This window comes from Fonsecaea multimorphosa (genome assembly GCF_000836435.1).
Source record: "Fonsecaea multimorphosa CBS 102226 unplaced genomic scaffold supercont1.41, whole genome shotgun sequence".
Taxonomy (NCBI): domain Eukaryota; kingdom Fungi; phylum Ascomycota; class Eurotiomycetes; order Chaetothyriales; family Herpotrichiellaceae; genus Fonsecaea; species Fonsecaea multimorphosa.
The window spans coordinates 46,472-61,376 of NW_015971675.1; the positions used below are offsets into that span (position 1 = coordinate 46,472).

Sequence of the window (14,905 nt, forward strand, 5' to 3'; positions counted from 1 at the left end):
ATCAGTGACTCAGCCAACCAGCAGCCGAAACAATATTCCTCTTTGAGGATAGACACGACCTCGACGACCACACCTTTTGCCGCGTCTGTCGGTCTGTGTCCATATATAAATCAAGTAGTACCTAACTAAGTCCCAGGAGCCCTTTAACCACATCCACGACTACGAGGACATTCCCATTCCAAAATGATGTGCTGGCCCAAGAACGGCATTATTGCTGTCCGGTGGGAAGAGTTGATCCCATTCGGCCTGTAGAGAAAACGTCCTTGTCAGCACTGCACTTACAGGTATCAATCTGCAGATGGAAGGCAGGCGCACTTACCCAGTCAATGTCAAGCATGACAGAATCATGTCGGTTGCTATTCTGGAACTGTGGGATGTTGATCTGATCACTTGGAAAGCCCGAGTTGATCCCAAAGGGACTGCCACCCCCGGAGGACGGTTGCCTTGGTATTCCAGGAAGAGATTGGATGGCTTGCGCGGGCGGCGATGCCTGTGGACCTGGCCCCAAGACTGTCCGCCAGCTGACTTGATCCGTCGTGATCAGGGGGGGCCAGGAATCATTTGTGCCCGAGTCGCTGGGACTGTTAAAGTCAATCTGCTGACCTGGCGAAGCCTGATTTGCGTCTGTCCGAGGTGGTGTTTGCTGCGACTGCGCTTGTGACTTTGGCTGTGCTTGCGATATCAGAGGCGATTGTTGTCTTGCAGAAGGTGGTGGTGAAAACTGTGAGGACGCGAACTGTGTGAGATGGCCAGCAGCTGCGGGCGGCAGGTATTTCGCGTCAACATACATTGTTGCCGGAGTATCAAAACTCCAGGACTGGTCGGCCGAGAAGCTCCCTGCATTCGGAGCTGACGTTGCCGTGATAGCCGATAGATGCGACGAGTTGGACGTCTCGGTTTGACCATTGTCCTTCGTCGATGGTTCAGAGCTCTGACGGGGTCTGTCCAGGCCGTCCTTCATGCTCACTGGAATGCGAATCCTGCGTAAGTCTCGATATACGGCCGTTCGATCCCTAACTGCTGCAATAATTGTCCTGGCTCGTTGAGTCCGAGACAGTGAGAGATCTGGCTCAAAAACAAAGTCGATCACATTCCATATACGTTCGGCATCTCGAAGTGTCGGCTGTTGATAAATCACCGACAGTAGCAAGAAGGCGATGTGCCATTGCTGGTAGGCTCCGTTGTACCATTTCCATCTCCTAAGCTCTGGTATTCGTTCCATTGCGACCGCATTCTCCATAGCGAGCAGACCGCTCTGTATAGTGAGATTTGCAAGCCTCTCAGGCACTTTGTTGCTTGCATTGTTCAAGTACCGATGCAGCACCATGACATACATCCGCTGAACCATAAGGTTCATCAACAATTGTGCGTATTTCTGAATAGGCACTTCAATATCCAAGATTGGATTGTACTTAGCCGCCATGGCTTTGCGGAATGATTCCACTTTGCTCAAGACGTGGGTCAATGACGCCCGTTTCTTTTCGATGCGAATACGATCGTACCATATAACTCGTTGCATTTCTGTACATTCAAAGTGTATTCGTGACATGGTCATGTCTGTCCACTTGTCCTTCTCCTCTTGTGGCCTCGCCAAGAGGAGCTCAGCATCGTTGATGTTGAGTGGAAACTTCGTGTCGTAGTCCTCTCGCTTAATGCCCGGTCGCGGCCCTTGAGACTCGCATGTGCGGAAATCCAGGAAGCAAAGTTGGAACCAGACAATGCGGCGGACATGGCACTCCACGGGGGATAGGCCATAGACTGTCTCCGGGTCACGATGTAGCCCCATGCATTCCGCAAGGCGAACCGCCATGCCAACTATTACCGAGTGGGCTCGAGAAAGTTGGTCTCGACACATGGGGATAAGGTAGATCACAAGAGACTGTAATGTCTCAATCTTTGTCGCCCTCAGGACTTGCGCTTTACTCAAGGCCACCTCAGTGCCAGTCTGGAAGTTACCGAGTATGGTGGCCTTGGGCCTAGCGAAAATAGCCGTGACGTCTGACTCTGGCATGCTTGCCACAGCCGAGAACAGAACCGAGAGGACAATAGATTGTTGCCACGGAGGTGGTTCGAGACCGGCAAGCACTGCAGTCCAGAAATTGTCATAATGCAGCTGGAAGCTGGGCCAGTGGACAACACGAGCAATGAAATGCACGTTATCAAAATAGTTGCGCACCAAAATGTCGGCCGCACCTTTTGCCGGCAAGAAATTGATAAGGGACCTCTTACTGCCGACATCCCCAAACAAGAATCCGGATCCTGGGGCAATGTACGAAGGTCCGGGTGCTAGGAAGTCAGTAACATGATCTGGGAGTTGAGGCATGGCGGAGAGCTTCTCGTCTGGTGTGCGACGATCATTGGTGGGTTCTGAGAGAGTGATGTCCATCTGAAGCGCACGTCAATCTCAGGGAAATGTGCACGCTAGTGTTGCACCTACCTCTTCATGGAGTCTGGGTCGGAAGAAGCCACCCAGTCGCTCCGTTAATCTTGACGTTGGTCAGTTTTTCCGATGCCTCGATGGTTAGGTTGCAGAGGGAAACTTACCGCATTTTCCCAATTGCAATCCCCAGGTCCAGGACATCATCATTAGCATCGTCCTCGTACGCAGCATCGATGACTGCCAGCGGGGTCGGTTCAAGCCCTTTTTCGTCTTCAGGGACGGTGGCTTCGTTGTCAGAACTGCTGTCCTCGCCTCCAGGCAGGTCGGCTGAAGTTCTTCGTTGGGATTTTTGAGGCGAGGCTGTGGCAGTCCTTCCCTCCTTACGCGCGACGTCCTGCTCAAGCACTCGTTCCAGTGATCCCATCTTTTCCTTGATCTCATTGAGGCGTTGCTGGGAGACCGAATCTAGAGCCGGCGCTAGGAAGAGACAGTCGCGCGAGAACTTGCTGCAGTTAGTACAAGGATGCAGCTTATCACATTTGAGCTTTCTCCGGCGACATTCCAGACACGACGTGATCATCCGATTTCGTCGGCGCACCCTATTTTGACTGGCGGATTTTTGCTTCTCATCAGCAGCGCCGCGGCCCTCGGAAGAAAGTGGGATGTCCATGTCGCGCAGCGTTATGGTCGACGGTATGAACGAAAACGGTAAATTTCGGCCGCAACGTGATATAAACCGCCTTGACACCTCGAGATCTGCCCAGGTATCGGCGGGGTAAGACGGGAAGATGGCCAATGCAAAGCGCGTTTGATCTCGTGCTCGGTTACAAGTCGCTGGGACTCGAATAATCCGCGACGTCGATAGAAGGACTCACCCTACGAGAGACAGGTGTCAGGCGATGGGAGTTGAGACAGTTTTCAGATGTAGAGGTAAGATGTCGGGAGAAGTCGATGAGGTCGATACGAGGAGGTCCCGACGTTAGTGGCGCCGAGGGATCTGAGTGGCACGGGTGGCACGTGCATCTGCCTTGGCCTCAGCACAGCGGAACTGGCCTCCTTTCGCGACTCATTGGCGACATCCTGCGCATTATTCCCTCTGACCCGTCGAACTAGTTCTCGCTTCACCCCAACTTCAAGCGTCGTATAAGCGGCAATGCTGACTCGCCACTATCTCGGCCATTGACTGTTTGGCTGTGCTGTTGTGTTGTGGGCACCGAACGCCGCTCAAGGTTTAGGGAGGGCTGACTCAGCGACTTTGACAGGCTAGCAACGACCAGGACCAGGAAACGAATCACCGCGGCGGTGAAGACTTTGCCGAGAAACACCAAGTCCACAGAATGATCGAAAGACGCGTTGATGAGCGCAATGGACTTGGGCCCAATGCTGCAGCGTGTAAGTCTGGGGTTTGACGAGGACTGGAAGGGTTGTCTGAGCAGGGAGCCTGTGGCTAGGGTGCTGTTGCAGTATCACGTCCATATCATCCTCGACGGCCCGGAGCTCACTTTTACTTTTCGCAGAGCTGCTTTTCGTATTTAGGATATCGGTCGCTTAGCCCTAGGAGTCCCACAAGTCTTCCCTAAGACATGCTAACACACGGTGAGCAGGGCCAATGCAAACCGGCCGCTTTAGATGTTCTTTCGCCCTCCACTTGATAATACACGTATATTCGCACATGTACCCTCAACAAAACCTTTAGTCAGCTTCGGCGTGCTTCGGGAAACAATAGGTTACAGACGTCCTTGTTCGTCTTACCGCTCTGAAAAAGGTCGTGTTTCTTAGACCTAAGGTCGAGTATCCATCGACACAGCCCTTGGACAGACAACCGCAACGAAAACCGCGCAATTCTAGCTCTCATGTTTGGACAACACCTCAAAGAACCTGGCTGCCTGCCTGCCCGGTTTCTCCAGAAGGTTTTTGACACGGTGAATCAACGGAAAGGGTTTATTCGTGGCTATGGAGTAGGTATGTTTCTCACGGCGCTACCATTGGTCAGATCTTGAACGGGGACACCCAGCACGAACATCCAAGTATCCTCATCGTGATTGTCAGCAAGGCACGGTGAAAATCAAGTCTACGATTCTATGCAATTGGGCCGCAGCCTGCGCCCAAGTCGCTAGTCCTCTGACAAACTTGGGCCATTAAACATTACAAAGACCTGGTTGACAGCGAGCATTTCGACGCTATGGCTATAAATTTAGTCAACCTGATGACCTTCGAGGATGGACCACCTGCTGTCAGTGAAGACCTTACTACTCCATAGCCCCAAGAAGGACTAGAAGAGTGAACAGCGCACGTAAGTCCTATCTCCAACTTAGCGAGTGCCTGTCGAGCATCGGTCACTGCGGTGAAATAATTCGGGTTAGCAGAAGAAGCAAGCGAAGAGCAGAAACCGGCGTTAGACGATTCGGTTCTCAACCTTGAAAAACTCTTCACGACTAAGACTCCCTGCAGCGGACATGCGTGCACGCGGTTGGGGTGAGAATTGTGCGCTACCATACCCCTGGATGTGGACTGATGTCCACACCAGTCCTGCAAACGCTTCCATGCGACAACGCTCCTGCAGATCAGGCACTTAGGTTCCTCTGGCATCTTTGGCTGCCGGCAAAGGAGGCCCCTGAATGTTCGAAGGACAGCCCTGGTAATCCTGCACTTATCGAGGCGATGGAGCCGACCTTAAGACCAGCTCTTCCTGGGAGAAGCAGACGCCTTCCACGTCAGTCTGCGCAGGTCTGGATGATAGAGAATGGGTTCCAATAATACTATTTATACCTCCGGCCAAGGGTTATTTACCTTGACGTCGTTACAACATCTCCAGCCCCCGACCCTAGTAACAGTTCACCTGATTGCCGAAGATTGGACCCTTTCGCTTCCCACAAGTCGATCGCAATGGCGACAGTTCGCCAAAATCACGCGGGCTTTGAGACAACCCCCTTCTGGCCCCCTTTAGCCAAGATCTGGGGAAATTGGTTGAGCTGCTTGTAGCCAATCATGGAGCGGATATTGCATCAAGGTTTAAACTTCACGATGGTTCATCTGATGGCCGCCGGCCTTAGTCCAACGCCACTTCAAGTGTTTTCTTCGACGCCGTCAACAAAATCTTGCTTGTCTTCCAGAGAAGACGAAACTTGACGACTGTTGCCCCAGCGACTGAGCAATTCCTGCGACTAGTCCTCCTTCAGCATCGATATCCGCACTCCACATCGCAAGCTGCACGCGAGCACGAGGAGAAAAGGGCCCGATCCATAGGCAGCGCTAGCTGCCCATCCTTGGTTGCTTCCATTGCTCAAACAAGATTCTGTGTACACATATGGCCTCTGGCCTTTGTCGAAAACCTGTTACCGGCAGCAGCTCCAAACCAGAATGTCTCACTGGCTCGAACGGCCAAATCGAGGTCTGTCAATTTATGTGAAAGAAACACTTGAAAGATGGGCACGAGCACTCCATCCTGACGCGTCGATCCTTCGCGCCCACTCTGTTCATGATCTCTTGTATGCTTCAAAAAAGCTCTGGTATTGTCGTCAACGTCATTACGGGTACAGAACTCAAACTTTTGGAGATGCCGGGGATTATTACTGCTTACCGCGCAACCATACCCCAAAAGAACAAGCCTGTCAACGACAAATGAAGAATCCAGGCTGTATCTACGTACAACCGCTGCTGCATTTGCTTGTGTCGGTTAGGTTGTTTTGGAATTAGAGTTCGAGGGCGAGGGCCCTCGTGAATGTCCTGGGGCTGTTTCCCCACTGGGTAAGGTCTGTTGCTGGTCTCGATGCCTACGGCGTGAAGCGTGCTGGCAGACGTCGTCGTCATTGCTTGTTTACGGAGATATCAGAAGCTCTTCTCTCATTGTATATGGACGCTGCTGCCTCTGCTGCGTTGACAAACCCCCCAATCCTCTGCCCGTTTGACTCAACGTCTAAATCCCCGCTCATCTCATCGCTCTCCCCTCACTATGAAGTCTTTGGATTTATCTCAGTCTCTATGGTCGCTCGCGTTGCTTCCGAGCCTCTCACATGCCTACTGGCGCATGGCCTGCAGCGTTTCTCAGACAGCTCGGGTGGACCTCATACTTAACCCAGGCGAGGTGTCTGGACATGTGCACAAGTTCGCAGGCGGCAGCAGTCAGTGCAAAGAGCACCAGGGTTCGACCATTGCGCTGATCTCTTAGATGTCAACCAATATTCCGATTTCAACTCGCTACAAACTTCGAACTGTTCGACATGCGAAGTCCAGCAGGACAAATCAGCCTACTGGACCCCACAACTTTACTACGCTCACGCAAACGGCTCGTTCGAAGAGGTACCCAACTACGGAATGACGGTGTATTACGTTGGTATGTGATGGACGTATCTGCCTTATACAATTACTGACTGTTCAATGAGGCCGCGGAGGAAATTCTTCTAACACGGTACCATTTCCGGCTGGATTCAAGATGATCACGGGCGACACTCGACAACGATCTTACGACAATACAACCTTGACATACTTGAATACCAGGCCTGTGGCCGATAGGTATGCATTTCCCTCCATGACCCCAAAGATTCAGCTGCTAACTTCTTAACAGGGTAAGTTTTCACTGCATAGACGAGGCTAACGATATTCCAGAACAACACTACATGTTCCGTACCGACTGTGTCAATGGCATGCGAGCTCAGGTCAACTTTCAGTCCTGCTGGGATGGAGTGAATCTTTATCTCGACAACAATGCCCACGTCGATTACTTGTCAGGCATTGACTACGGCGTCTGCCCTCCTTCTCATCCGGTTCCTATTCCTGGCCTGTTCTTCGAGTGAGTACTATACTTTAGCTGGAACCGCCCCAAGCTTACCTCAACCAGGGTTCTTTACATGACAAACTCGGTCGACCAATCAGCTGGTGGCCAGTTTGTCTTCTCCAACGGCGATACCACTGGCTACGGTTTCCACGGCGATTTCCTGAACGGTTGGGATATGGACATACAGACTGCTGCTGTTCAGGATTGTCTCTACACAGATAATGGCGGGGTGGTGAGCGCATGCTCTCACCTCTCTCCAAGCGACGATACCAACTTTCCACGCGACTGTCTTGAACAGCCATCCGTATTCGATGAGCCTGTTCACGGCATGCTTTCTGCTTTGCCTGGCTGCAACCCGATCACGTCTGGTCCCGCCATGGCTGATTCAGTCGTCTGTCCTCTTGACTCCCACACACTCGACGCGGCGAACCAAACATCAATCTTAAACGCCACATCTACTGCGGTCTTCAACGCTACATCTACTGCGTTCTCCAATGCTACATCTTCTGCAATTGCCTCTTCTTTGGATGCCGCGGCAACGAGCACCGAAACTGAATCCACCGTGCCAGTCACGACGGATACGTTTACTACCCCGAGCCCAACTCCAATCGACGCAGTAGCTTCAAGCGTTTCCTCCTCTATTGAACTGTCATCCTCTGACCTACCTCCGATGCCAGCTACGGTAACATCCTTCGATCAGTTCACTTCAACTATGGAATCAGGAAGCGGGCTAGTGACTACCACCGTCACCGAGTGGGTTACTATTACAGTGACAGGACCTAACGATATTCCGGCAAATTTCGTCGCTGTGAGCAGCACGTCTGGTGTCGCATCAACGCCTACGGCCACAGACTCAAGCATGGAGGCAGTGGCGTCTAGCGAATCAATTATATACACCGATTCCTCCCCCAAGCAAGACACAAGCCCGACCACAGAGGGTATGACCACCATTACCTTGTATGCGACTGTGGCTCCTACAAATACACCCCCAGCGTTCTCGCAATTCGTATCCTCCTCAGACACCACTTCCATGACAATCGGCATTCCCACTCCTACCAATACACCTTCAGCGTTTTCACAATTCATAACCTCACCAAACACCACTTTGACGGCAATTTACACTCCCTCTCCCACCCACACACCCTCCGCATTCTCGCAATTTGTATCTGCAAACACCACGTTGACGATACCGGGCACCCCATTTCCTACCAATACATCCCCAGCGTTTTCGGAATTCGTACCCTATCCCAACACCACTTTCACGACAGTGGTTACCCCCGCTGCTACCAATACTAGCGGTAGTGGGAGTATCGCTATCTCGACAACTGTGGCCGTGGCTTACGGATTTCCTTGTTCTCTTTACGCAGATTTTACGATTGAGGGGTGTCAGCCACCAGCAGCCACCTCCTCAACCGTGGATGCCACAACAACGAACGTTCCGAGCGCATTCGTGACAGCGACACAATCAGTCGCCGATAACTCGACTGTGGTGCTTACAACGTCTGCGCCAGCTGCAACACCTTTCAGGATTCGGGGACGTGAAGTGTTCTTGACAGAGAAAATAGAGTGAATTTTGAGGCCAGGGAAGTATTGCATGGACATTATCGCACTAATTAATGACAGAGAAACGAGTCTACTGACATGTAGGGACGGATCACCACCAGCATAGATTGACCAGGAATACGGGACTACCGCAAAACACAGAGATACCCAGGGGATAGAACTATTGATATTAGACAAGCACATTTCTGGAGTATGACTGGGGGGTTATCAGGGAGATGGACTATCTGGTGGCTGGATGGATTGGGAAAATGGTGTTCAGAATGGGTGGTTATGAGCAATCAAGTATTGTCAGCAGCAAATGCAAAGTGTTATCCATTTCCATATGCCCTGTGCCTTGGAGAGTCCTAAGCTACTCCTTACCGTACTGGCCGCAAATCTTGAGAGTGGGACATTCGCGGAGCTTTACCCTACGGCGCAGCATAGTACGCTTCGTAGTAGTAACTCTTTTCCTAGTCGGGTCGACAAGCCTCATTGACCTTGTCGCAGCTTTGATCAATGTTCAATAATTGACATAGTCTCTCAATCACCACCGCCGTTGCCGCTGACGCTTCACCTCTTCAGCTGCGCGCTGCACTACCTTCCTCATCGCCCTAATGTTATGACTAGAGGTCTCTCCGCAGCCAGCTGCATTTCGTCCCAAACTCCAAGATTCGTGTGGATCTCCGACGTCCTCGTGACAGACACCTTCAATCGGTTCTGTCACCACAAGCGGTATGGCAGCAGCGTGCCAGGGCCGCTGGAGGCACAACGGCGCGCCGCGAGACGCAAGAATACAAGTCTGGCGTATACCAGCTCTGGAGGCATCTCGGCTGATCCTTCAATTGTCCTGGGGAGCTCTGCCAACAAGCTAGCTTGGTGGCAGTCTTTCCAGCGCGCAGAAGCAGCAGACTCAGGTATGCGCCGCACAAAGAAAAGTGCTCAAGTAACCCGTGCTTACTGTCGGAATCTTAGCTTCTCCTCGAGTCCTGCCATCATGGATTTTCCCCTTTGAAAGTTCGGTCGCCCAAGCCAAGCCCACCTCCGTCGCAATCGAGACAGAAAGAGCATCGCTAGAACCGAGATCAGCGCTTGAAAGTGAGACGCTGCGGTTGTCACAGTGCAAAACTCTAATCGAAGTGAAGGGCTGGATTCAGGATGAAGGAGTCGACCTACGTGAAAATGCTCATGTTCGAGCTGCAATACCAAGACATATCCTGCAGATGGACTTCCCGATACATGAGATCGCATCGTACATAGGCGACCCGATATTTCATCCATCGGGGACGTCATCCATCCTGCAATTAGTCCGCGGTTTACTCGGTCGTACTTGGGACGCAACCTCATGGGGAACCTTGCATGATGCGCTTTGCTCTGCCACTGAACTCGGGCTTCTCAGCGTTAACGACCTGAAGGAAGTCATTGCCGAATTGGTCGGCCTGACCGAAGTTCAGCTGACCGACGCCCGCGGTCAGAAAAAGAGGGTTAAGGCCAATGCACAAATGTACCTGGTCTCTGGAATGCTGGAGTCTCTCGATCGCTCCACAGTTATGCAGATTGCCGACCTTGGATCGCCCTTCCTGGCCGGACTCTTCTCGAAGTTTGCCACACTGAAGTGGTACCGTGGTTGGTGCCAAAAGCTGTTGTGGCGTCTCCTCCCATGGGCACTGAAGTCTCACGTTCACGTTATTCGTCGAATCACTTTGAAACAGCTCGAAGATTCCTGTTCAAACAATTCTCCGGAGGAGGTTGGGCGAATGCTTGCAGAAAGGCTTTCAGTGGTCAACCCAGAGGTTTTACAGCTCGCTTTAACCGATATAACGGAGAAGTTGCTGGATATATCGATGTTGTCCGGAAGAAGGCTGTACAGGTACCTATGGCACCACTGGTGCGGCACGTTGGCCGTTCTCGGATCTCCAGGTTTCGATGTTTCCCTGACACAGAACGGATGGATTTCTGCGCAATCCACGGAAAGCTGTCTACGACAAGACCAACGTCTGTTGGCATTTGCCTGGACTGCGATGTATCTCTCTCAAGGCTCTCGGAAATCCATGAACGTGGAAGAGCGACTGCAGTTTCTTCGTCGCTTCGAAGAACTGCTTCGGTCAATACCGGAATTTTCTGAGGATTTCCTGGATCGCGCTGTCATCGATCTTGATTATACGAATCTACCGAACAAATATATCCTCCTTCGAAATCTAATGAGATTGTCGACTAGAGCGGAGGCGCTGCTTGCTGCATTGGACGCCAAATCTGATCCGCAGTCGACACTGAAGCCCGGCATATCTCCCAGCTTGTTCGACAAGCACACTCAACATGCTCACTTGGAAGGCAACGAGGCCTTGGCGAAGCTGATCAAGAGTTCAAACTATGATCTTTCGGCCTTCAAGATTTTGTCACGGCGGATGATCCAGAAAAGCACCGCTTCGTTTGGTTTTATCTGCCATCTCTTGGAGACCAGCCCACATTTCAAGTTGGCTCTAAGGACACCCCACCTTTTCTCTCCAAGGCCAGCAGCGCCTGCTCAAAAAAGCGCGAGGCAAAACCCCACCGCCATGTTTGCGAATCCCGGCGCTCCGACGGAGGTTGAGACAGTCACATCGTCAGGACCGGAACGTTTGTCGAGGAGCAAGGCGAGCTTACCCAGCAGGGACGAAGTCATCGACTTGATCGGCTATCTTGCCCTCTCATTCGCAACCTCGCCGGTCGCTACTCCGCGAGCTGCACTCCGCAGAGTCTACTGGTGCTATCGATTTCTACGATACTACGGAGCACCCGTCCCACCAGCGGTCACTCGAGCCTTGTGGCACGTCGGCGTCGCACGACACGGTGACAAAGGTACGCCGGCGACACTCTTGAAGTGGATCGTGTCGCAAGTCGAACACGTAGAAGGCGAGGATGTTGCAAAGCAATTGCTGTGGAAAGAGACCTTTCGTCAGGCGCGGCAAGAGCAGGTCACGTCTTGGGCCAAGGTTGATGAAGATGCGGAAAAGCGATTGACTGCCGAATTAGAAGCTATGGCTATACATGATGATGGTGAAGGAGACAATCACTTTCCGGGTGTCGAGCAACCAGCAGACCCAGACCCAGACCCAAACCCAGACCTGTTGAAGAAAATCATGTTCATCAAATCTGAGCCGCCAGACATGCCGGTTTGGACGCCGAAGCCCAGGGCACAGCGGAGGGCCAATCCTCACCACGACGAGTCATCAATGGTAGACAGTGAGGAGGGTCAGCAGGACCAGGAAGTATTACAGCGCAGGGAAAGAGAAGCCCTCAAGATAACGAATCGAATGTATCGAGGCTGAGGTAGGCCCGGTAAACAAGGACTATTCATTCTGGAGCTTATGGGAACGGCCCGAGAAGAGACAAATGCGCCAAACCCGGATGATTTGTATATATGCACATATGAGAATATGCACAGATGCGTTCAAACGCAGTCCTTCTTCACCGGGGTGGCTTTGCCCGTTCCCGTCTTGTGGTTGTCGTCTCTTTCGATGAAGGGACGGGACTGTGTGTTCCGACATGCAGAGAGGAAGCGAGTGTCGCTATTACTGACCTCGTAATGTCTTAGTAAACATGTATCTCTTGCTTTGTGCCTATGTATGTCCTTACCTATGTCGATGTTTTGTCGACGGAAGGGTGGAAGGAGTACCCCGTACTCGGTACATGGTACGAGGATACAAGTCATGCCAGCGGCTGGAGTCACAGGCCCTGACCAACGGAACAAATGTACCTGTACATGCCTAGTACCTGTCTAGGAAGGTAGACGCATGCGTACCTAGTGAGTGTCTCCGTGATTGATTACACCAGCTGGTCCACCCGTTCGTTCGAAAACCCAAAACCAGCCGCGGATGGGAGGTTGGAAAGAGGAAAGAACACAAAAGCTTTGACCCGATCCTCTAACCGACGACAATTCTTCCCTGAGCAAACGAGGGGACAGAGCTAGCTGGCCCCCTGCAAGCGGTCCTCTCATGTCTCGGAAGTTCTGCGAAACCCCCGAAAATTCCAAGAGTTCAAAAGGTAGCGGAGATATCAATCACCTGTCATCCGAAGCAACACGACAATGGGAGCGGCAAGGTCCCTAAATCGTGCATCAACAGCATGATTGACTGACAAGTTCCAAAGCAACATGCAGAAGCATTCAGTCAAACTCGCGTGGTACGGGAGGTGGACAAGCGCATGGTCAGCGCCGTGAGCCTGTGAGAGAGCTACACAACGATCCGTTGCTTTTCAACAAAGTTGGCCGTTCTCCATCTTTGCAAGTTAGCTTGACCAAGGCAGGCAACAGGACATAGTGCAATGTTGCATTACTTGCATCCACCTACCTCGAGAGACAGGGTCTGCTAACATGCCAGCCATGTCTATTTTTTTGGATTCCACTGAACAGGCGGCTGGTTGCGGATCATAACACCTCCCTCGGGTGTGGATACCTCTGTTGCGCCTTAACACGAAGTTCAAACATCCATCCTGGCGCGGGCTATGAGCCGTGATCCTGGAGTCCGCCTGTTGACATTGGTCTGTGGCGCGCTGTGTGTCGCACGGCATCTCTTGCTATTGGCGGGACCGAAAAATGACACGTTCGCTGCATGTCAACGAGATCGCCAAGTGCAAAGCCTCACTTTGCGGCATGCAGTCGATCGCCGTCACCAGCCATGGAATCGCAAGATGACTGAGTCCGTGGCCCTCAAACGCACTGACCGTGAGCCAACCAAGCAAAACTTTGCTAGTTCATGAATGTAGAAGCATGCAAGGCCTAGCTAGAATAGTCATCTTCCGCCGTCGATAAATCCATGAAAAGCATGAGCGGCACATGGTAGCCCGCACAGTAGACCACTTGCCCACCAGTAGCAGCTATACCTTCGGAAGGGCGTCCCGGGCATCATTATCATATCTGGAGGGTGCAGGCTCACCGATCAATCCGACTCAGAGATCCTTGCGTTGCTCCAGTATCGGAAGGTTCGTATTGTACTGCAAGGAATCCGAGGCCTAGCCCGGGAGGGGGCGGTAGGAAATGTGGCAATGGAAAATGGGCAAATCAGCATGGCATATTAAGAACCCTACTAGTCAGCTCCTCTCTAATAGACTTTCCTGGGGTGCTGTCAAGACGCAGGCAAAGAGCTTTTGTCCAATTACTCGACACCATGGCCCTTCTTTGGTCTGCGCTCTTGAGTTTAAGGCCGGAGCCGACAACGGTCTCAAAGCATCTCCAAACGGTTTTGAGGAACTCGGGGCGAGGTAACTGACCTAGGAACTTGGACAGCACGCCAGCCATTTAAGGTGTCGACGTGGGACATCGATGCCCTCCGAGTGAACTATGCATGTTTGACCGACGCCACGTGTTCGACATTCACTTTCACCCGGTATGGCAGCCACTGCGAGGTCCAGATCTTAGCCCATCTCTACTGAAGTTCCCGAGGAGCCTATTTCGAACATACTTTAACAAGCTGGGGCAAGTTATCCCCAGTGATCTACCGGGCATGGTCACACTCGATTCCCATAGTCCCAGCTCCATGAGGGAGAAGCAGGCCAAAATAGAGGCCCATAGCTGCGACGCTATTGGCGATTGCATTTTTGACGTGTATCATGCGTGGAAAGTGGTTCCGTTAGGCCGTGTGCATGATTCGAGCGAGACAGCTCGCAGTGGGGAGACGAGGGAAGCGGTCAGATAGATCCAGGCTCAAACGGTTGACGAGTCATATTCTGTTAGAGAGAACACGGCAGCCCCACCCCCCCAGATGCTCAAATGGCTTGACATTGAGCGGACTTCCCGAGTTGAAGGCTCCGAGCGAGCTGGGGGAGGCCCAAAGCGCAGATGAACGAGTCGCACAGCCGTGAGCATGTACCACCAAGCATGGTCCCAAATCTCGGTGCAGATCGCGCGGTATCCTTGATTGAAATCTTAGGCAAAAGAGCGGCAGCGTGACACAGAGGCGGCGAAACGTAACACCCGCGGGCGGGAAAACTGCTGTTCCTGAGAGGTGGAAGACAATAGCGACCCTGGTAAAGTGATGGGAGAGACCCGGGAATGTGGTCAGAAACGGGAGGCGACATGGACATTTCCCGCGACTGGGAACTGCATGCAACCCGTCAGCGATTGAAGGAGCTTGGACAACAGGGAGATTTGGTCATGAGGGAGCAACAGAGCGAGGAAGGTGGAAGACGCCTCAACTTGGGGTTGCTGCCACATGGTTGCCTGGAAGCAAGGTGAA

At 52.3% G+C, this 14,905-nt stretch overlaps 3 protein-coding genes across 3 annotated transcripts; 2 read left to right on the forward strand and 1 right to left on the reverse strand.

Moving 5' to 3' along the window:
• Nucleotides 1–159: 159 nt before the first annotated feature.
• On the reverse strand, nt 160–3,050 carry Z520_11634 (uncharacterized protein; the record flags this gene model as incomplete). The annotated part of the gene is made up of 4 exons (XM_016782122.1): nt 160–246; nt 320–2,386; nt 2,438–2,486; nt 2,545–3,050. The coding sequence occupies 4 exons, from the start codon at nt 3,048–3,050 to the stop codon at nt 160–162; spliced, it is 2,709 nt and encodes a 902-aa protein (XP_016626728.1).
• Nucleotides 3,051–6,332: 3,282 nt separating this feature from the next.
• On the forward strand, nt 6,333–8,724 carry Z520_11635 (uncharacterized protein; the record flags this gene model as incomplete). The annotated part of the gene is made up of 5 exons (XM_016782123.1): nt 6,333–6,501; nt 6,549–6,713; nt 6,763–6,892; nt 6,945–7,169; nt 7,218–8,724. The coding sequence occupies 5 exons, from the start codon at nt 6,333–6,335 to the stop codon at nt 8,722–8,724; spliced, it is 2,196 nt and encodes a 731-aa protein (XP_016626729.1).
• A 591-nt stretch (nt 8,725–9,315) lies between these two features.
• Z520_11636 (uncharacterized protein) lies at nt 9,316–12,001 on the forward strand (the record flags this gene model as incomplete). Its single annotated transcript, XM_016782124.1, has 2 exons — nt 9,316–9,610; nt 9,669–12,001. 2 exons carry the CDS (start codon nt 9,316–9,318, stop codon nt 11,999–12,001), a joined length of 2,628 nt encoding a protein of 875 aa, XP_016626730.1.
• Nucleotides 12,002–14,905: the final 2,904 nt, after the last annotated feature.